This window comes from Natrix helvetica, assembly GCF_964273705.1.
Source record: "Natrix helvetica genome assembly, chromosome: 11".
Lineage (NCBI taxonomy): Eukaryota > Metazoa > Chordata > Lepidosauria > Squamata > Natricidae > Natrix > Natrix helvetica.
Window position 1 is genome coordinate 17,931,809 of NC_138562.1, and position 18,558 is coordinate 17,950,366.

General features: G+C 54.9%; 4 protein-coding genes across 8 annotated transcripts; 2 read left to right on the forward strand and 2 right to left on the reverse strand.

Annotated features, from left to right (window-relative positions):
- Nucleotides 1-1,420: 1,420 nt before the first annotated feature.
- Nucleotides 1,421-5,354, forward strand: CLDN2 (claudin 2). Its single transcript, XM_081964283.1, has 2 exons — nt 1,421-4,552; nt 4,583-5,354. Exon 1 carries the CDS (start codon nt 1,567-1,569, stop codon nt 2,353-2,355), a length of 789 nt encoding a protein of 262 aa, XP_081820409.1. The 5' UTR covers nt 1,421-1,566; the 3' UTR covers nt 2,356-4,552; nt 4,583-5,354.
- A 1,476-nt stretch (nt 5,355-6,830) lies between these two features.
- On the reverse strand, nt 6,831-9,409 carry RBM41 (RNA binding motif protein 41). Of its 3 annotated transcripts, none has more exons than XM_081964251.1 (7): nt 9,354-9,405; nt 8,891-8,998; nt 8,603-8,789; nt 8,190-8,394; nt 7,770-8,086; nt 7,215-7,362; nt 6,831-7,136 (listed from the first exon to the last, which is right to left on the reverse strand). In XM_081964251.1, exons 1-7 carry the CDS (start codon nt 9,359-9,361, stop codon nt 6,973-6,975), a joined length of 1,137 nt encoding a protein of 378 aa, XP_081820377.1. In that variant the 5' UTR covers nt 9,362-9,405; the 3' UTR covers nt 6,831-6,972. The 3 variants fall into 3 exon arrangements, with proteins under 3 accessions (XP_081820377.1, XP_081820376.1, XP_081820378.1); XM_081964252.1 differs by having other exon boundaries at nt 7,015-7,153; nt 9,354-9,409; XM_081964250.1 differs by having other exon boundaries at nt 6,831-7,362; nt 9,354-9,409.
- Nucleotides 9,410-9,504: 95 nt separating this feature from the next.
- NUP62CL (nucleoporin 62 C-terminal like) lies at nt 9,505-15,119 on the reverse strand. 2 transcript variants are annotated; one of them, XM_081964236.1, is made up of 12 exons: nt 14,740-15,119; nt 14,204-14,625; nt 13,857-13,937; nt 12,633-12,764; nt 12,275-12,376; nt 11,668-11,770; nt 11,392-11,536; nt 11,249-11,298; nt 10,948-11,082; nt 10,217-10,328; nt 9,954-10,020; nt 9,505-9,672 (listed from the first exon to the last, which is right to left on the reverse strand). In XM_081964236.1, exons 1-12 carry the CDS (start codon nt 15,069-15,071, stop codon nt 9,581-9,583), a joined length of 1,773 nt encoding a protein of 590 aa, XP_081820362.1. In that variant the 5' UTR covers nt 15,072-15,119; the 3' UTR covers nt 9,505-9,580. The 2 variants fall into 2 exon arrangements, with proteins under 2 accessions (XP_081820362.1, XP_081820361.1); XM_081964235.1 differs by having other exon boundaries at nt 12,275-12,379; nt 14,740-15,118.
- Nucleotides 15,120-15,127: 8 nt separating this feature from the next.
- On the forward strand, nt 15,128-17,507 carry DNAAF6 (dynein axonemal assembly factor 6; the record flags this gene model as incomplete). Of its 2 annotated transcripts, none has more annotated exons than XM_081964291.1 (6): nt 15,128-15,307; nt 15,388-15,457; nt 15,543-15,663; nt 16,004-16,100; nt 16,527-16,612; nt 16,998-17,507. In XM_081964291.1, the coding sequence occupies 6 exons, from the start codon at nt 15,128-15,130 to the stop codon at nt 17,125-17,127; spliced, it is 684 nt and encodes a 227-aa protein (XP_081820417.1). In that variant the 3' UTR covers nt 17,128-17,507. The 2 variants fall into 2 exon arrangements, with proteins under 2 accessions (XP_081820417.1, XP_081820418.1); XM_081964292.1 differs by having other exon boundaries at nt 15,561-15,663.
- Nucleotides 17,508-18,558: the final 1,051 nt, after the last annotated feature.

Below are 18,558 nucleotides of genomic sequence, written 5' to 3' on the forward strand. Positions count from 1 at the left end.
ATGATAGTCATAGGGTACAAATAAGCAATCAAATCATACTAGGAATCAATCAATAGAAATCATAAGGATACAAGCAGCAAAGATAAGAGGCACCTGCAGCCTCACCCCATTCCTCTCCTCCATGCCCTGGCTTTCGTTTTGTGTGTGTGTGTGTGTGTGTGTGTGTAAAACATTTTTATTTCTTTTCCTTTTAAAACCAACGTTTCATCATTCGTCAATCAGTGCGTCGTCCGAGTACAATTGTTTCTGTGTCGTGATAGTTATAGCTTACCACTAAATTCTTTACATACACCCGTTCTCATTTTAACATTAGCGTTAGGAGCTTTCTTTTCCAACGTCGCCGTTCCGTTGTCCTGAGTTGGCCTCCTGTAATATCACAGAAGTCAAAGGAAGCAGCCAGGCAAGACAGCTGCCTATCAACCATCGGGATGCTGCAACCGCGTTTCAGTTGCCTTGCGAGACGGTCAGAGGCGGTGATCTTGGTGCTCTCTGAGCGTGTTTTCTGGCAGACATTTCAATACCAAACTGGGTAACATCATTAGGCGCCGATGTTGCTACCTAGTTTGATAATGCACGTCTGCAAGAAAACAAGCCAGCTCAGAGAGAACCAAAAACCCCACAGTTCAACTCATACAAACATTCCCTTCTGTCTGTATTGTAGGAGGGCTGGAGGGCAACAGGAAACACTGCTGTTCCCCACCCACTCACCCATCCACCCAACCTCTTGGCTTTTTGGCACCAAAAATAGAGAGTAAATCTGGGCATTTGTGGGGAAACTTACAGGCACATACCCAAAAAACCTTGCTGCCAATCAGTGCGGGCAGAGCTGCATTGGGAGAGAAGCAGGAAAGGCAAACCTTATTTCCACCAGGCTGGCCAATTAGCAAGGAAAAGCCCTCCAAATGCTAGGATAAGGAGGGGGCAAGGGATGTGTTGAGCCAGAAAAGACCCCTCCCCATTCGCTCACTCTTCTATCCAAAACTCTGCTCTGGCTGTCCTGAAGCAGCTAAACACGAGGAGAGGGATTCTCTACCAGACTCAACTGAGGAGCAAAATGCCCCTCAGTCCCTCGGAGCCAGGGACTGCGGGTGCTAGTTTCCCCACACACACACACACACACCTGCACTTGTGCAAGTGTGAGCAAGTGGAAGAGTGGCTCCTCACGCCACACTTCTCCTTTTGCGAAAGGTTTTTAAAAATCAAGAGGAACGGTTTTATTTTTCGATAGACGTGTCCAAAATACATAGAAAAAGCTTTATTTTATCTATCGAAATGGACACACCATCCATCTCATTCAGAGGAGTACATGCTCCCCCTGTATACCGGCCGAGGGTCGCCAACTCATCGAAATGGAAGCACAATTGTTAGGGGCTTCTTCCTCCAAGGAATAAAACGGTGGCTTCTCCGAATGTTGGTGAAACTACTGAAAACAGAGGGTTCCTCCCTTTGCCCTATTTTTCATAACGGATCGTTTGTTTCTTTTACGTTTTCGGACGTAATTTCTAAGATAAGGGGATGGACAAAGGGCACTTGGCATTTTTTTCAGAAGCTAATAATTAATCTGGGATGGTTTCCTTTCAAGCTGCGTGTCTTCTACGCAGCATTTGCTCCCACCGATACTTCAGCAGAAGGGCACACAGGGCAAGGAGGCATCTAACAAGCGGCATCAGGAAAGCAAGCATGGTATCGGTCGGGCTCCAGTTGGTAGGCTACATTTTGGGGCTGCTGGGCTTGCTGGGCACCATGATAGCCACCGTGCTGCCCAACTGGAGGGTCAGCTCCTACGTCGGCTCCAGCATCGTCACCGCTGTTGGCTTCTCCAAAGGACTCTGGATGGAGTGTGCCGTCTACAGCACCGGCATCACGCAGTGCGACATCTACAACTCTCTGCTCAGCCTGCCCACTGACCTCCAGGTGGCCCAAGCCCTGATGGCCACCTCCGTTGCTATAGGTTTCCTGGCCGCCATCGTCTCCGTGGCGGGGATGAGATGCACCATCTTTTCTCAGAAGTCCCCAGCAAAGGACAAAGTGGCAGTCGTGGGAGGAGTCTTTTTTGTCCTGGGGGGCCTGCTCAGCTTCATTCCTGTCGTGTGGAATATCCATGTGATCCTCACTGAGTTCTTCAACCCTCTGGTGCCCGACAGCATGAAATACGAGATTGGGGAAGCCTTGTACTTGGGCATCCTGTCATCCTTGATCTCTCTCATCGGCGGCGGCATCCTCTGTGCCTCCTGCCCACCTCGTGACTCACAAGCCACCGGCTACAGTCCTTATCACTCTCGGACCATGGCAGAGAAGAGCCCCCTGCCACTTTCCGCATCTCCAAAGGCCTACAGCCAGACTGGTTATGTGTAGCATTGGCTGCCCGCCTGTGGAAACGCTCTTCGGATGCACTGAATGGGTAAGCAGAGAGACAGATGGGTTTAGCCTTCCCACAACCCTCCTTTCATCCTCAGCACTCCAGCTCTGCCTCTTCCCCAGGCAACCTGGCACTGCCGGAGGTGCCGTGTAGCTTGTCAACCGTCTGGTGGCTGCAGTTTCCCCCAGGCCCGTGGGGCTGTGTTTTCTCCGAAGACCTTCCTGTCGCTAAAAGACCAAGCAAAGTGCCCGGTGACTGAACGGCACAGGAGGAGCCCATTTGGAGGAACCACAGGTGCCCACCAGGCCTCTACTGGGCACTCTTCAAATCTTGCCTTCATCCCGTCTCCCGTGTCATACGATTCAGCCCCCGATTGGGAAACGGGACTTAAGGATTTGGGGGGAGGGGGACGGACATAGCTCAGTGATGTGGGAAAACAGTTGCCATTTCAGGGAGAAGCCTGCAAGTCCTTGGTAAGGGAGTAAAAAGACCCCAACCCAAACTGTTGGAGCCCAGAACAAGGGGACTGATGGCAGAACAGAACAAGGATGATGCGTGGGGATGTCTTGGGCAAACAAAACATCCTCTGAGAGATGACAAGAACTCCCCCCCCCCCCGGTCTCTTATCCCTTGCCCTGCCCTCTGCCAGGGGCAGATTTCCAAAAAGGATGACCAGGTGCCCTGCAGCCCACTGTTATTTGGGTCTCAATAGCGTAGATTCAGCTTCTGGCTTTGAAGAGACCGAAATGTGCCTGCTTTGTGGGTGGGTACATGTTGGTCTTGGCAGACGCAAGAACTCTGTGGACAAGCCTGCCTGCAACTGCTCTGGGATCAAAGGGCCGCTCCATCCGCCCACCCGCTTCCAGGACTCCAAGCTTGAGAAGAATTTGGGCTCAGAGGGCCTCAGTGGTTTCACTGGCCAATAAAGGAATTCCTGCTCAAGCAGGGATTGGACTAGAAGACCTCAAAGGTACCCTTCTGACCCTGCTATTCTACCTTCTGTAAAGGCAAAGGACAAGCGGCGAGACCGACGGGCTTAACTGTGTCTGGGGGAAAAGAATCTACATCCCCAAGACCAATTCCTTCCAACCTGGGAGACAAGGAAATAAGACGATTGGGATGACCCCGAAGTACCTCCGGCCCATCCCAAAGCACAGCCAAATATGCCCAGGGCTGTTCTACCCCCAGCTCCAAAGCAATGTATTGGCACCAGCATCTGTTGGTCTGTTGGTCTGTTTAGCAGTGTCCTAGAATAGGGATTTTTAAAAGTACATGTGCTCCCAGATGATGAGCTAATGGGAAGGGGGGAAAAAAGGGGTGGGTGGATGGGAGGCAGGTAGCATGTGAAAGCAAGTTGGCAAACGGGTGCAAGGAAAGATAAGAGGCCCGAGACTTGGTTCTCCCCACGCATGCGGTCAGACAGGTACTGTACGTTTTGAACTATAACTCACCTTTTTCCCCACCAAAAAGAGGGTGAAAATCTGGCTGCGTCTTACAGAATTTTTGGCCTCCCAAAACCCCACCCCCTTCACCAAAATGGGCATGCAGAGGGTTTGGGAGCCTTGCAAAATGCTCCTGGGGGCTGGGGAGGGCAAGAATGAGCAAAAAATGCCCCCTTCCTTGCTCGTTTTGCCCCCCCCCCCAATCCCCAGGATCACTCTACAATCCTCCTAAAGGGTATGCATGCCCTTTTTTTTTGACAAAAAACGGCTCCATTTTCATGAAAAACGACCCCTTTTTTGCCCGTTTTTGCCCTCCCTCCAGCCGCCAGGAGCACTTCGCAGTCCTCTCAAACTCTCTGCATGCCCCATTTTCACAAAAAACGAGGCATGCAGAGGGTTTGGGAGGTCTGCAGAACGCAAAAAACTTTTTAAAAAAAATCTTCAAAATCTTGGTGCGTCTTATATTCTGAAAAATACAGTAATTAGGAGGCATGGAGCAGCTTAAGTGGCCAGATACTAAGCTAGTTGGGAATCCCTGCTCCAGGAAAGGCTTGGCTCAAACATGCAGCAAAGCATGATTCCCAGAACCAGAAGGGGTTGAGCTTCCCGAGGGTGTGCTGAAGACATGGCAGTGCGGCCACACAAATACACACAGTGGGGAAAGAACTTAAGAATCTACTCGGGAAGAGCGCAAAGGAGGCAGAGAGGGAGGACCAACCAATCCCTTCATGACTGAAGACAGGAAAAGTTGGTTAAAGAGCCCAAGAGACGAAACCAGCAGTGACCGAGCTCAGGGGATGCATTCATCCTGGCAAGCTCCTCTCTCTCTTGCAGGGCCATGAACAGCAGGGGGCTAGGGGAGGGGGCTGGGAATGGGAAACTCAACAGGCCTTTTCTAGGTGCAACAGCCTAGGAATTTGTTGGTCCAGTTTAAACATGCTGATCTGAAGGTGGGAGACTAGGCCATTCCCAGATTGGCTGGCCCACAATTCCTTGCAATGCTTCAAAATTGGATGGGGCCAATGTTGGGAGAAGCATTGGGATGTCCCGGAAGAGTGAGAGGCCAGGATGGCACTCTGGAGCTAGGAGACATTCTATACGCAGGGAAGTCTTTTCCCATGAATTGAGGGGGGGGGGGGAGAGAGAATGTACCGCTTTGTGTAACAGTTAGAAGCCATGAAAATGGTACAAAAAACCTCAGCAGTGTTATTTTTATTTTCTCCCGGTCGTGCCAGTGATGGAGGAAGGGTCAGCATCCTTGGGCAAAGGAGCAAGCTAAGCTGTGGGTGATGCTCTCTTCCTTGCAGGAAAAGACGAGTGGGGCTTTGGATGGAAACTGTTTCTCCTGCCTTGTTCTGACCCACGGTGGGGCGTGGGGAAGGGAGGGGGGGCACAGCTGAGCTCCTTTCAGAACAGCTGGGTGTTCGATGAATTTACGCTTCCACAGCTCGTGCAGGCAAAACTTGGAGAAAAGTTTAGGGGGGGAGAAACCCTTTTTGATTAATGCACTGCTGCATTGCTGCCATTAACCTTTGCAAACCAATAAAGCCATTTTCCCGATAATGAGTGACGAAAGCATTCTTGCCATCCTCCTAAATGGTTCCTAAGGTGAATGAACTTAAAATGGACTTTTTCTCCCTCTCAGATTGAGTGCTCCTTGAAACAATTCACCGTGTGACCAACTTTAGGAGGGCGCGGGGCAATCTCGGCAGTCATGCCCAGAAGGCTCTGCAAGAGATGGGACAGCTGGGGGTAGCTTTGCCGCACCTTGGCCTCCCTTTCTTGCTGAGCCTGTAATTTTTCCCTACTGGAAAAATTCCCCTTGGAATTAGGGCAGCCCAAAGCAGCCATAGGTATCTGGAACAAAACCTGACACTCTTTTACTAACCAAGGTGGGGCCACCAGATTTCCGTGAGCCAGAGAAAAAAGCATCCAGGAGAGGTAATTCTGGAGCAGAGAGACAAGAGGTGGTGGAAGTGGGAGACCTTCTAAGACACCTTCTCCCTTCCATGCAAAGGGGGGCAACGGTGGTGTGTTGGAACAAGAGCACATCCGAGGCAACGCAGAAAGAAGGGCGTTTGCCCAGCAAGACTTAACACATCAGCGGCTGTGGTTTTCCTCCTTCAACCAGGTGAGAATTCATTATAAGGACGAAGCATCCCCAGCCAGCTCTGGGTTCCCTCCATTAGATCAGACTCCCTCCCTTTCTTGCAGAGGGGGGAAAAGGAAGGGTGGAAGCAACCATCACTTCCCTGCTACGCTCCCCCCATAACCTTTGCCCTGAAACGATGGAGCGGGAGAAATCAAGGTCAGCTATGAGTAGTCCACGGTTCTTTCCCCAAGAACAGAGTCTGGTGTGGGGGAGTGGCTTTTGAAAAGAGCCCAAAACAAACCAGCAAGAGAGGCTCCTTCATCTATCCCTGCTCTGGGAGAGTGGAAGAAGAGAGAATGGGCTTCCCTGTTAGACACACACACACACACACACACACACACCAATGGGCCTCCTTCACCCTGGCTGGCAAGATGCTCAGGCTGCAAACGCTTCTCTCCTTTTGCTCCTTACCTCAGAGAGGTGGGAAGCAGAGCTCCAACTGCCCACTGGAGGCTATTTCTTGGAGGGCCTTGGGCTCCCACTCTTCTCCCCCAAGGGTCATTCTTGCTGCAGTGCTGGGGGGGCAAAGAACCTACGTTGCATGCCGAAGGCCTGGCTCTCCCTGAAACCAAGCGAGCATCTTCGGCTCCCAGTTAGCCAGAACTACTTTTAAGTATTCATCCAATGGCTCTTTAGCAGTTCAAAAAGGCCCAAGGAAAGGGGCTTACTCCAGCCCCTAGAAGAGAAAGACCCCCCTCAGCCAATGCTAAAGAACCCCGCCACACTCGCTTATCCCCTGACTGAACCCCAGAATGCTCTGAGAGAACCCAGACTACGCAGCCAGAGGAATCGCGAGCATTCACACAATTCATGCAAAATGAGCGAGAAAAGATCCGACGGAATCTCTCATCCAATGCTGGCTTAACAAAACGACTCCTGCAGCTTGGCCACTTTTATTCCCTGCTCCCCCCCGCGTGCGCTCGGCTCCCTCTGTATGTAGAAGCAAAGGGGGTCACGGGAGCTCCAGTGGCAACAGTCTTCTCTGTCTGCAGGCAAAGCCATCAAGCTACGCCAACACTTTAGGATTTGTCTGATTGGCTGTCATTCTCCTGGAGTGCAGAGTTGATTCCGGGGCCCAGGGCGGAAGCCGGCTTCCCACTCCGGCCAAACTCAAGGATGAGCGGCTTCCCTCGCAGGAGAAACCCGTTGAGCAGCTCCAAAGCTTCCTGGGCCTGGGACACGGCTAGCCAGAGAAGAAGGCTTAGTGGAGGAGAGAAGAATCCAACCCAGCCCGGCCCTCCCACAGGGGCGAGGTACTTACTAGGAAAGGTGAGGAAGGCCTGGCCTTTCATGCGCCCGCTCAGCAGGCGCAAACGAAGGGGGGTGGCATTCTTCTCTTGGAAGCGGGAGAACAAGGGCAGCAGGTCCTTCACTGTAGCGCTGCGACTCAGATTTTTCACGTACAGCACCTAACCGCCCACAGAGGAAACGGAGCAGACTGGGTGTCTGCCTCAGCCCCCGCCACCTCCCCCGGGGGGGGGGCACAGGAGCCGTTTCCACACCTGCCTGGCAAGAGGGACAAGAGGCCCCTCCTTCCTCCTCACAAGCCTACCCGGACTGAAGGCCACTCTATTCTTCTACCCTGCAGGCTTCCCAAGCCATCTTAGGAATCCATCCCCGTCAGCCTGGGCAACTGGCAGGGAGAGGTGGCTATTTTGCCCGGCTCTGCACTTTACAGAGAGGTAAACCCTCTCCCTCTGTGGGGAAGCTGCTCAGTGGCCTGGGAACCAAGCCGAACCCTGCGACACAAGAGGCAACCGGGCTCTCCCAGAGAAGAGAAGAGCCTCTGAGCCCAGCCCAGCCCGCCTGCAAGTACCTTGCTTGGCTCCCCTGGGTTATAGGAGGAAAATCTGGGGATCTGGCGGATTTCTTCTTTGGAAAGGCGGTTCTGGAGAATCTCCTCTTCTGGCACACACGCAACAGGCTCTGTCACCATCACAGGCTCGGGGGCTGGGGGAGCCGCTCCACGGCTACTGAAGGGGGTAGAGCCAAATGGATCAGGCACCTTCTGGGGAGACCTGGATGGTTCCGGTGGCCTCTGGCTTGACAACGGTTCGCTCAGGAGCTCCCGATAAACCGTGTCTAGTGGAGCCATTGGGCCCGTCTCAGGGGCAACCTTCGGCCGAGCTTCATCTGCAGCACAGGAGGCAAAGGCAATTCCTGACCAGTCGGCCCGGGGAACAGGGAGGAGCCCCACACCATCTGGGGCAGCCCTCGGGCCAGACGGGCACCGTACCTTGGCGATACAACATCCGCAGAAAGGAATGGCGGTCCGTTCCCTGGAAAAGAGCCTTCTCGATCTCCATCTCGCGCCTGCTGAGGGACTTGCTGCCCGCAAAGTGCTGCGGCAGGGAGAGGATGCGCTGGTGCTCGGCCATCTTTTCCTGGATGGCTCGGATCCTGTCCTGAGTGGCCTCCGGTGCTGCCCCAAGCCCAGGGCTCTGAAGGGAAGAAGAGGCTGGGGGAAGACTCCGGCCTCCAGGGCAGGGAGAGGGGCAGGCCGCCTTCCTCGGGGCCTGGGGGCTGTGGGGAGAGGGGCTCCTTGAAGGAGGGAGGGGAGGGCAGCAGCCGCAGAGGGACCTCGGCCGGGCAGCCCCGCATACCAAGCAGGAGGCAGAGCCCCCACCCAGCCACCCGGTCGCCGCCTACCTTCTGGGCCCGCTGCCTCCAGAGGCGGATCTCGGCGTCGGAAAGGCCCAGCTCCTGCAGGGAGGCCGCTTCCCCGCTGCTCTCCTGCAGCGCCCGGAATTCCGGCAAGCTGCGGGCGCCAGCCGCCTCCTCCCCGAAGGGCCGGAAGACGGTGGCCGGCGCGAAGCGGTGCCGCTTGGCCACACACCTGCGGAGAGCGAAGGCCCGTCACTCCCCGGCTTTCCTTTCCCCCCGCAGCCGCTGCGGGGGTCCCGGCCGAGCCCCTCCATCCCTCCCTCCGCCGCTCACTGCTCCAGCGACGCCGCCGTCTCCAGCTGGTGGCGCAGCAGCCGCTTCAGCTGCCTCTCGCCCTCCGTCTCCAGCTCCTCTGCCGCCGCCGCCGCATCCCCGCCGCACCTGCGGGAGAGACGAAGCCAGGCACCGGCAGTGCCCCCCGGCGCCCCCTCCTCCCCACGCCCCCCCCCTCTCTCGGAGCTCTCCCCGCTAGCACCGGTTCCCCTCCTCCCGCCTCCCTCTCCCGGAGCTCTCCCCCCTCCCTCCCAAGCACCGGCTCCCCCCCTCGCCCACGCGCGCCCCCCCTCTCCCGGAGCCCTTCCCCCCCCCGACTCCCCCTCCCCCCATCTCCAGGCACCCCTCCCTTCACGACCCCCTCCCCCCCGGATCCCCCCCCTCGCCCAGCACCGGCTCCCGCCCCGGCGCCCCCTTCCCCTTGCCCCCCCCCCCCACCGCCCAGCACCGGCGCCCACCTCACCTCCTCATCGCGGCTCGGGGCTTCCCGGGTGCCGCGCGGTCTTCCGGGAGCGCCCCCATTGGCCGGCGCGTCCCCCGGAGCCCGCCCCCAATTCTACGTCCTACGAGGCCCCCTGGCGGTGGGCCGGCGAAGGCTCAGCAAAAGAGAGGCGTTTGGAAAGGAACTCTTTTATTGAGGGGTTACAAAAAGAAGCGGGGGGGGGGGCGCGTGAGTGGGGGGGGGGTCGCTCAATCGAAGGCGATGCGGAAGCTGCGCTCCTGCTCCTTCCGGCGGCCCTCGCAGACCTTGGTCATCTCCTCCACTTTCCTCTGCAGCAGGGCTGTGGACAGATGGAGGAGGAGGTTGGCTGCGGGGTGGGGGGCTTCCACCACTCTACAGCTACAAGCTTGCTCTTATGGCCCGTGTGGCTGAAAAAAGCCCCCTCCCCTTAGCAGAAAGATGGGGAACCCCATGAAAGAGGAGATCCAGAAAGGCACAGCTGCCACATCAGAATGGGGTGGGGTTAATCCTGGACTCAAACACCTCCCCGGCCCATGATACTACATCTGGCTATAAAAGGGGGGGGGGGCTGCCACTCCCTCAGAATTCAGAACTAAATACCTGAGTTCTGATCAATCCACTGCAAAGAATCCATGTGTGCGTTCAGAATTTTGCAGATCTGCTGAAGCTGTGAAAAGGGGGGGGGGGAGAAAACCCACATTCTGGTGAGGAAATGGCTCCCCTGCCTCCATGCCAACCAAGGACATATTTACATCATATTCCCCAGCAAGGGGGCAGCTGAAGCATTAGCTCCAGCAGACGTCACGATTCAAAGTGCAGAATTGAAGCCCCCTCCCCTCCCCCCGCACAACAAGCGTACTCACGGGGTCACTATTGTCAGCAGGGCCCCCGGAGGTGTTCAGGTGCTCGATGATATCTTTCAGATCTTGGGCCATGCGTTTCAACTGGGCATCGATGTTCTCTGCCAGCTTGTATCTGCAGCAGAAGAGCAAAGGTGACACACAGTGGCGAAGAGCTGCGCAATGGTGCCCCTGCCTCCTACAGAACGGGCAAGAGGGTTGAGCAGCATCAGAAGGGACCCAGCTGGAGGGGCCATAATACTCAAACCCTGAGCAAAAGGACCTTTGGCTACAGCAGGGGTGTCCAAACTTGGCAACTTTAAGACTTGTGGACTTCAACTTCCAGAATTCCCCAGCCAGCAGAGCTGGCTGGGGAATTTTGGGAGTTGAAGTCCACAAGTCTTAAAGTTGCCAGGTTTGGACACCCCTGGGCTACAGGTTGTCAACGGCTGGGCATAAACCCCTCTTTGCTGAAGCAAAGTACAAAGACAGCCAAGGAAAATGACTGAAGCCTGAGAAACGGGCCCTCTTGTCAGTCAACTGTGCTGATTTACCATCAGCTTATCTTAGGAACTGAGGACTTGGCAGCACAGGGAAACAGGATGGACTCCAGCACAAGCCTGAAAGGCTTACACCTCTGGTCCTGGGTGACCGACCCAATTGGATTCCCACTACTGTTCAAAGGAGGCCAAGGAAGGGCACGATGCCAGGCAACTGATCCCTCCAGGAGAAGGCCCGCCTTGAGGGATGCTCACGTCTTTTCCCGTTCCTCATCTGCATGTTGCAAGTAAATTGTCCCACTCTGCTCCTTCACCGATTCCTCCAATGGGATCAACAAGTCTTCCAGCTCCTTTTGCTGAGACAAAATGAAGTCCAGCTCCTGGTCCAGCCTATAAGGGAAGGGAGGGAGGGAGGGAGGAAGAGAATGCTAAAGGAGATGGCACACACACACCCCTTTCTCCTAAAGCAGCCAGTAGGGACAGCCCTCCCCACTGCTCCTGAAAAGCCAGGGAACCACAGCCAATCCTAGTCTTTTTAAGGCCCCCCACCCCTTACCTCTTTTGATCCAGCTTCACTTTCTCTACTTCTCTGTGTAAGGTGGTGATCTGCGGGAGAGAGAGAGAGAGAGAAATGCCGTTGCTTCTTTCCTTGACACAACCTGCCTTGCCCAACACCAGAACCAGGCAGCCCCCTCCTACCTTTTCTCCATTTTCAATCAGTGTCCTGTCCCAGGCGTTGACCTGGGTAGCCTGCTGAAGGAAGTGCTTCTCCTGGTCCTCCAGTTCCAGGCTCCATTTGTTAATCAGGCTCTCCAGCTGGGCGTAAGTCATGACGGGGGGAGTCCTGGACAGAAGAGGGGAAAACCCAGCCCGCCATCAGTCTATTTGGCAAGGGGACCTGGTGCCTCTTGCCCAGCATCTTCACCGGGCACTTTCAAATCCCGTCGCAACCGGAGCTCTCTCCACACAACTCACATGCCAGTTGTGGTGGTTGCAGTGGAGGTGGAAGCAGCCACGCTTGTTGTGGCAAGGGGCTTCAGGTTCAAGAGGAATCCTGCAGCAGGTATGGAAGCGGCGCCTGGAGAGAAAGTCACCTGGCATCAGACTGTGGCGGGCAGCTGCTGCTGAAGTGGGGGCTCAGCTGTGACCGACAGCAGGGCGTGCCCCTGGAGAAGGCAACACTTTGATTCCCACCACCAAGCTTAACAGCCATTGTGGGACCAGGGATGTTTCCCATTCTTCACCCTGCTTCACCCGGGCCTCTAGCCCCTGCGTGTCCCCTGGGCAGAGGAGCAGGGGAGGCTCTGCTCTGTGGCCCCTGGACTCAGCACCGCCCAGGACTGGTTTTGCCCTGCAGCATCAGCCCTTCTCTCCTACTGATGGTTTCGCCCTGACCCTGGTTTCTTTTTGTAAACTGACTTGATGGCTTGCCTTAGAAAAGGAAGTTGTGGGCATATACTCAACACGGCCCAAAAGGAGGGCAAGCCAGATGGTCAAACCCGCCAGAAAGTTCCCTTTAAAGAGCCTCAGGGCGCAAAAGGACACCTCTTTCCTTTGTGCCATTTTTCTAACCGATTCTCACCAGCTGTGGGAAGGGCGGCGGCGGCTGATGTGGTCACTCCAGGCATTTTAGAGCCAAATCCTAAGGTCCCAATGGGAGCTGCCCCCGTTGAAGTGGTACCCACTGCTGAAGAAAGAGACAAATGTTGGTAAGCGACCAAAGGATATTTTTTTTTAAAAAAAAAAAAGCTGAATCATACATTGAAAAATGCTACAATCATTTGTGTCAGACAAAAACAGGCAAAGTATACAAAGCTCTCTTGATCTGATGGGAGATCAAGTTCCCAAACTCACACTTCTAACTATGCCACGCTCGCTCAGTTGAGCAAAGGCCGTCAAGGGATCTGCTCCAGCTGGCCCTACCTCCTCAGCCAACTTACCTGAAAGGCTGGTGGCGGTACTGGCAGCTGGAGCCGAAGAGCCTGCTACGGTTGCAAACAGTGTGGGCCCTGATAGGCCGAGGAGGGAAGACGAACTTGTAATGGCAGGTGCCACCGAGGTGACACTGGTACCTGTGGAGGAGGACAAACAGAAGACACCTGCTGCGGTCTTAGTGTTCCCTGGGTGAGAACAAAAATGAACAGCTTCCGGAAATGCACACTTTTCTGTGTCGCTTAAGACCAAATATGATTTCATTCATTCCATCTATCTGGAGACGATGCACAAAGTGAGTGCAATTTTATCAATAAGCCAAACCTCTTCAACTGTTAGAAGGGAATCTAGCACTACTGCTGAACTACTTTGGTGCCATTTGACAGATTCTAAATATGGGAATCTTTAATATGGGACACACACACAGTCACGGACACACACACACACACAAAGGCAGCTTATAAAAGAACTTAGCAACTGAGAAATGAGATTTGCTGGAAAAGTGCATGTAAGAAAAATAAGATTTTCCAGAACAAACATTTGACGCATTTTTCGGAGTATAAGACGCACCAAGGTTTTGAAGAGGCAAATTTTTAAAAAAGTAGGTAGAGGGATAGAGAGGGAGAGAAAGAGAGAGAAATACAGTAGGTAGGTAGGGAGAGAGAGAGAATAGGTAGGTAGGTTGATAAAGGGAGAGAGAGAGAAATACAGTAGGTAGGTATTTCTCTAATACAGGTCAGCATGCAGACTTATGATGCTGAAAGGGATTAAACGAAAGAAAATAGTATCTAGCCAGCATATTTTTTTAAAAAAGCAGCAATGGAATGAGGTTGCATGCATGATTTTAATATCTACAGCATTTTGTTTTCAATGATGGAATAACAATTGGAGTGGAACAATTGGTGTATAATGATGCTATATATACACGAACCAAATACCTAGAATATTTTGTGTAAAATGAGAGAATAACAATCATAGTGGAACGACTGTACAATGATAATGATGTATTTATGCTTATTCAATGGATAATTTGTGATTTGATATACAGTTGTAAGTGGTGAGAATGGAGATGCACAAAAACCTGTAAACAAATGACACGCTATATGAAACAGTTGAAGGTTGTATGTTTTATATGTTTTGCTTCTCTTTTAAAAAAATAAATAAAAAGCAGCAATGAATAGGAGCAGCAGGCAAGTCAGCACAGCTCTTCAACACCCAAACACAAAACGTACCTCCGGGTTTAGCCCCAAAGGACAAGGCAGCGGTGGTGGAAGTGACAGCTGCTGCTGGAGCCAACGCTCCAAAACCAGAACCTGCAACAAGACGGGAAGCAAAGGGAAGACAGAAGCATCAGCTTCCTGCCTGTTTCCAGAAGGGGGGGGGGGGCTCCATGCAGTGCCCCAGCTTCTTCCTTTTCAGGCAAAGGGGCCCCTTCCAGATCAGCCCCCTCCCAGGCACTGCCCTCTCCTCAAAAGGAGAAACACCGGCAGACCTTAGCCAGGCACAAGGGTCTGGCACAACCCAGGACCAAGAGGGACAGCTAAAGGCTCCACCCAGCCGGCCCCCATCTCACCCTCACCTGTGGACGCTGTCCCGAGGCTGAAGGCCGGTGCTGCCTGCGATGCGGGGGCTGTGCTCACAGCGGCGTTGGTGGAGGCGGGAACAATTCCGAAGGCCGGGCCGGTAGACGCCGTTTGCGGCGGGACACTCCCCAGCGAGGCGAGACTGAAATTGGGGGCTCCCGACTGGGCCGCTCCGCCAAAGCTGAAGCCTCCGGTGGGGGCGGCGGTTGGGGCAGCCTGAGCTGGCTGGGGCGTCGTCGTGGCCGCTGAACCGAACACGAAGCCCGCGGGTGTCGCGGCCGCCGCCTGGCTGGCCGGAACGCTGCTGCTGGAGCCGGAGCCGGCCAGTCCGCCGCTACTGGCCAGCGCGAAGCCGGTGGTCAAGGAGGGCCCCGCCGTGGCGCTCGAGGCCCCCAAGGTCAGCTTGGGCGCGTTGCCCCTGCAGGAGGAGAAGGAAGGGAGGCGGTGAGGCGGCTTCTCCGGCGGGGTCAGACCCTCGCTCGCCTCCGCCCGCCCCGCCCGCCAACGCTCGCACGGAGCCCCCCCCCCTCACCCCAGCGTGAAAACGCCCCCCGCGGGGGGAGCCGCCGCCCCCGCGGACGAGGCCGGGGGCATCCCGAAGCTGAACGCGGAGGCCTGCGCTGAGGCGGCGGGCGTCGTGAAGGAGAAGAGACCGGCGGCAGGCGGGGCGCTCCCGGCGTTCGGGGCGGGGGAGCCGAAGCCGAAGGAGCCGCCGGTGCCCGCGCCCGACGAGACGGCCGAGGAGAAGGAGAAGCCGGCGGGTGCCGCGCTGCTGCTGGTGGTGCCGCTGCCCGCCGGCGTCTTGGGCGTCCCGAAGCTGAAGCCGCCGCCGGCGCCGCCCGCGCCGAAGCCGAATTGACTCATGGCGCGTCTGGGCCCGAACACTCTCGCCGCCGCCGCCGCCGCCGCCGCGCTCCCTGATGACGCTACGCGCCGGAAGTAGCGGGCCCGGAAGCCGTGCCGTTGCCGGGCAACGCGGGACGCGGCGGTGCAGAGCGGCCATGGCGACGCGCGCTCCCCTCCCGGGCGACTCGCTGCTGGCGCTGGCCGAGCTGCTCTCCTGCGGCCCGGGGGACGGCGACGAGGACAGCGCGGACGCGGTGAGGTCCGGGCCGGGCGCCGTGGCGGGCGGTGGGGCGCCCCGGCCTGCCTGCTTGAACCCGCCGCTTTCTCTCCTCAGGCGCAAGGCTCCGCGGGCGGCCGCTCCGGCCCGGGGAATATCGGGCCCCCGAAGGCTGGCGGCGCCTCGAGTGAGTCGGCGAGGGCGAGAGGGAGGGCCCGCCTGTCCTCAGCCTGCCCGTCGGCTCCCGGAGGCCGCGGAAGCGCCGCTTACAGCCTCGTCTCTTCCCACAGCCGCCCCGCTGACGCCCGAGGACAGCAAGGCCATCTGGAGCGCCGAGGAGGTGCCCGAAGGGAGCGCGGGCGACGCCTCGTGGGACCCCCGCGAGCAGCCGGAGTACGTCCCCGCGGGGCAGCTGGAGAAGCGGCCCTCTTCCGAAGTGCAGCCATCCCGCAGGCTGCCCGGGGAAGGAAAGCCAGCTGGCCCTGAGCCAGCCCGGTCCAAACCGGGGCTGGAGGGACGGAGAGGGAGGGGTCAACCTAGGACAGGATTTCCCACTGACTTGCTGCTCTGCCCGTTTTTTCTCTTGGTTTGCGAGTGGCTCAAATGGGGAGGATAAGCAGGGAATTTCTCTTTGTGGGGAAAAAGCATCGACTCCTCCATAGGTCTGAGAAAGGATGTTGTTCTGTGAAGCATCCACTGAAAGTGCAGCTGCCTGACTCCCAGTTCTTTACAGATATGAGATTCTGTTCAAGCAGCACGTGAGGGCTGAGGATCTGTTCCTAGGCATGAGCAGAAAGGACCCCTCCACTGCCTGCTGCGAGGACATGCTGGTAAGAAGTCTCTCTGGGCAGTCCTTCCAGCCTTTTCACAGCAAAAGCTACAGGATCTTGTTGGAGTTGTGAATTTCAAAAGTTTGGCAACTGTGCTTTCTCTATGCGCATTCTTATGAAGCGTCTAACCTCTAACATTTCATATGTCTGAGATGACTCTTTCCCTGCCACCTGAACTGCTGTGCCTAAATATTGGAGGATATCCTTAAGCCTCCCTTTTCCTAGTCAAAGGATGCCCCCAGCTTTGACAGAGGTGGTGCAGTGATTCCAGAACCTCTCACTTTGCTCTGTGGTTTAAAACAGAAAAGCAACAGCGTAACACCTCTTGCATGCCTCCCTTCCTATTGAAAACAAGGTTGGATGCACAAAGGATTCATTTAACGTAAGTAATCTCTTTTCCTCACTTTTTTGTTCTTCCAATTTCAGATTAAGATTAAACTGCCAGACACAAAAGCTTCGGACATTACCCTCGATATACAAGAGAAGCTCCTTGATTTTCGGAGTCCCCAGAAGTATGCTGAAGAATTTATTTTTTGTGAGAGAGTTCTTATATTGCCTTTAGACAATAACGCTCCAATAACATTTGAGATGTCTTGGCCGTGAGGTTGAAGCTTCAGAGCAAGCAGAAGCAGATGTCTGCCTTCTCTTGATGCTGGGATAAGCCTCCCGTGCCACAGGCCTATGGAGCTGTGGCCATAGTAACTTCTAATTGGGACAGTCTCTGAGCTTTATACGCCTCCTCTCTCTGATTCCCTCCCCCCTTTGCTTCTGGTGTTTACCTTTCTGCTAGTACTGGGGAAGTGGGGGAGTTGATTTTGCATGTAGCAGTCGTCTCCCCCCCCCCCCCCGCTTCTTCATGCCTCCCTCAATTTCAGCTTGGAATGGTCTGTTTTCCAGGCGGCTCCTTTTGCATCTACCTCATCCAGTGGACGCCACCAATGGGAAAGCCTGTTTTCTTTCTGAGCAGGCCACACTGGAAGTCACTTTGAGGATGAAGCGAGAATTGGATTTCATCAACTTTTCATGAAGAGAAAGAAGGAATCAGCCCGCGAGAGGCCCAGGGGAGATTTTCTAGTTAGGTAATTGAGAGGAGAAGAAGGAGAATATCTTGCCACCGATTCCAAAGAACTAATGCAGTGTCCAACAGGCTGCCTTGCCTGCACCAGGAGACCTTGAGGCCTGGCTGTCCTACTTCCTTCCTCTTGAAATCTGACATTGAAATTTTTCTAGGAGGCCTCTGGCTTCCCCGTTTTTGTTAACTGTTGCTTCCTTGGGGGCTCCATTTCTCCAACATCAGGAGCTCAGCATGTAGGGGGCAACAGAGGCAAGATGGGGGTCCTAATGGCTGAGCTGCTGACTGCTCAGACTTCTGTGCTGTTGATAGATAATAAAAGTCCCGCCCTTTCATGTCTGTGCCCACATCTACCCTTTGCAGAAGTCTGCCCTGGCCAGCATAGCAGGGGCTTCCTTTCAATTGATGCCTTTCTGGGCCATTTGCAATGGAACAGGGAGCTAAACAAGCTGAGGCTTGTTCCGAGAGATGCTAACCTCTGTGCTCCAGCAATGCGCCTGGGGTTCAGTGACGAATGAGCACAGTCTTCCACTGCATAAAGTCAGCATTTTGCACAACTGTGTTTCCATCGGGAGGGCCCAGATTGCAAGCAAGCCCGCAACTTGAAAACCACATAGGAGAAGGAGCTCCTGCTGATGTGTGGTTTGCAGCAGAGGGAGAATGTGTGGGCAAATGAGAGCTTGTTCATGGCCGCCTCAATAGAGTGGGACAACTTGCAAGACATCTGTCATCTCCCAGTAACCAATGAAGCCCTACTTCCTATTGGTTCTATTTAAATGATGGCATTTAGGTTTCATCAGAGGAGCCCAGGTAAAAGCAGAGGAAGACAGTAAAAAGCAGGGTGGGGTTAAGTCAGCAGGAGGACATCGTTAATGTTGACCAACTTTGAGGCAGGGCAAGGAGGGGGTGTGACACATTGGCACCCTGCCTCTTTTGGAAATGCATATCTAATTCCCGGAGCCACGAGAAACGAAGTTATTCAGCCCAGCACCAAGAAGCATTGCCAGGGCAGTGGGAACTTGGATTGGGCCTGCTGAATGTGAGGGGGAGAGAAGGATTTGCCTTTTCACAACAGCAGGATTAGAGGGAAGTGGCAAAAAGGCAGAAGAAACCCTAACAGAGAAAAACGATCAACTGTTCAAAATGCCATTTCCTAAATATGCACACTCCCAAATCCATTCAGCATCTAAACCCTCTCCTGCGTGTTACACCCTGGACAAAAAAGCAGCTTTTTTGAGATGGTGACAACAGGGAACCAAGGTGGAGGACCAATCCTCCTATCTAGATGAGTTTGCCCAGATCCAAGTCCAAGCACTCATTTTTCCAAGGAATAATTTTCTCACCCAATTCTCTCTAGTCACTGGTTGGACTGACCAATTCCAACCT

Bases quoted from the DNA above. Each gene is read 5' to 3' on its own strand.
- NUP62CL (XM_081964235.1), bottom strand. From the start codon at position 15,071: ATGAGTCAATTCGGCTTCGGCGCGGGCGGCGCCGGCGGCGGCTTCAGC. The intron at 11,537-11,667 runs GTGAGTTGTGTG...TCTTCTGTCCAG, and splicing joins GCAACCACCACAACTGGCAT to GACTCCCCCCGTCATGACTT. The intron at 9,673-9,953 runs GTATTTAGTTCT...ATCTGTCCACAG, and splicing joins GTGGATTGATCAGAACTCAG to CCCTGCTGCAGAGGAAAGTG.
- RBM41 (XM_081964250.1), bottom strand. The intron at 8,790-8,890 runs GTGAGCGGCGGA...CGCTCTCCGCAG, and splicing joins ACGGCGGCGTCGCTGGAGCA to GTGTGTGGCCAAGCGGCACC. The intron at 8,395-8,602 runs GTAGGCGGCGAC...TCTTCCCTTCAG, and splicing joins GGAGGCAGCGGGCCCAGAAG to AGCCCTGGGCTTGGGGCAGC.
- CLDN2 (XM_081964283.1), top strand. From the start codon at position 1,567: ATGGTTTCCTTTCAAGCTGCGTGTCTTCTACGCAGCATTTGCTCCCAC.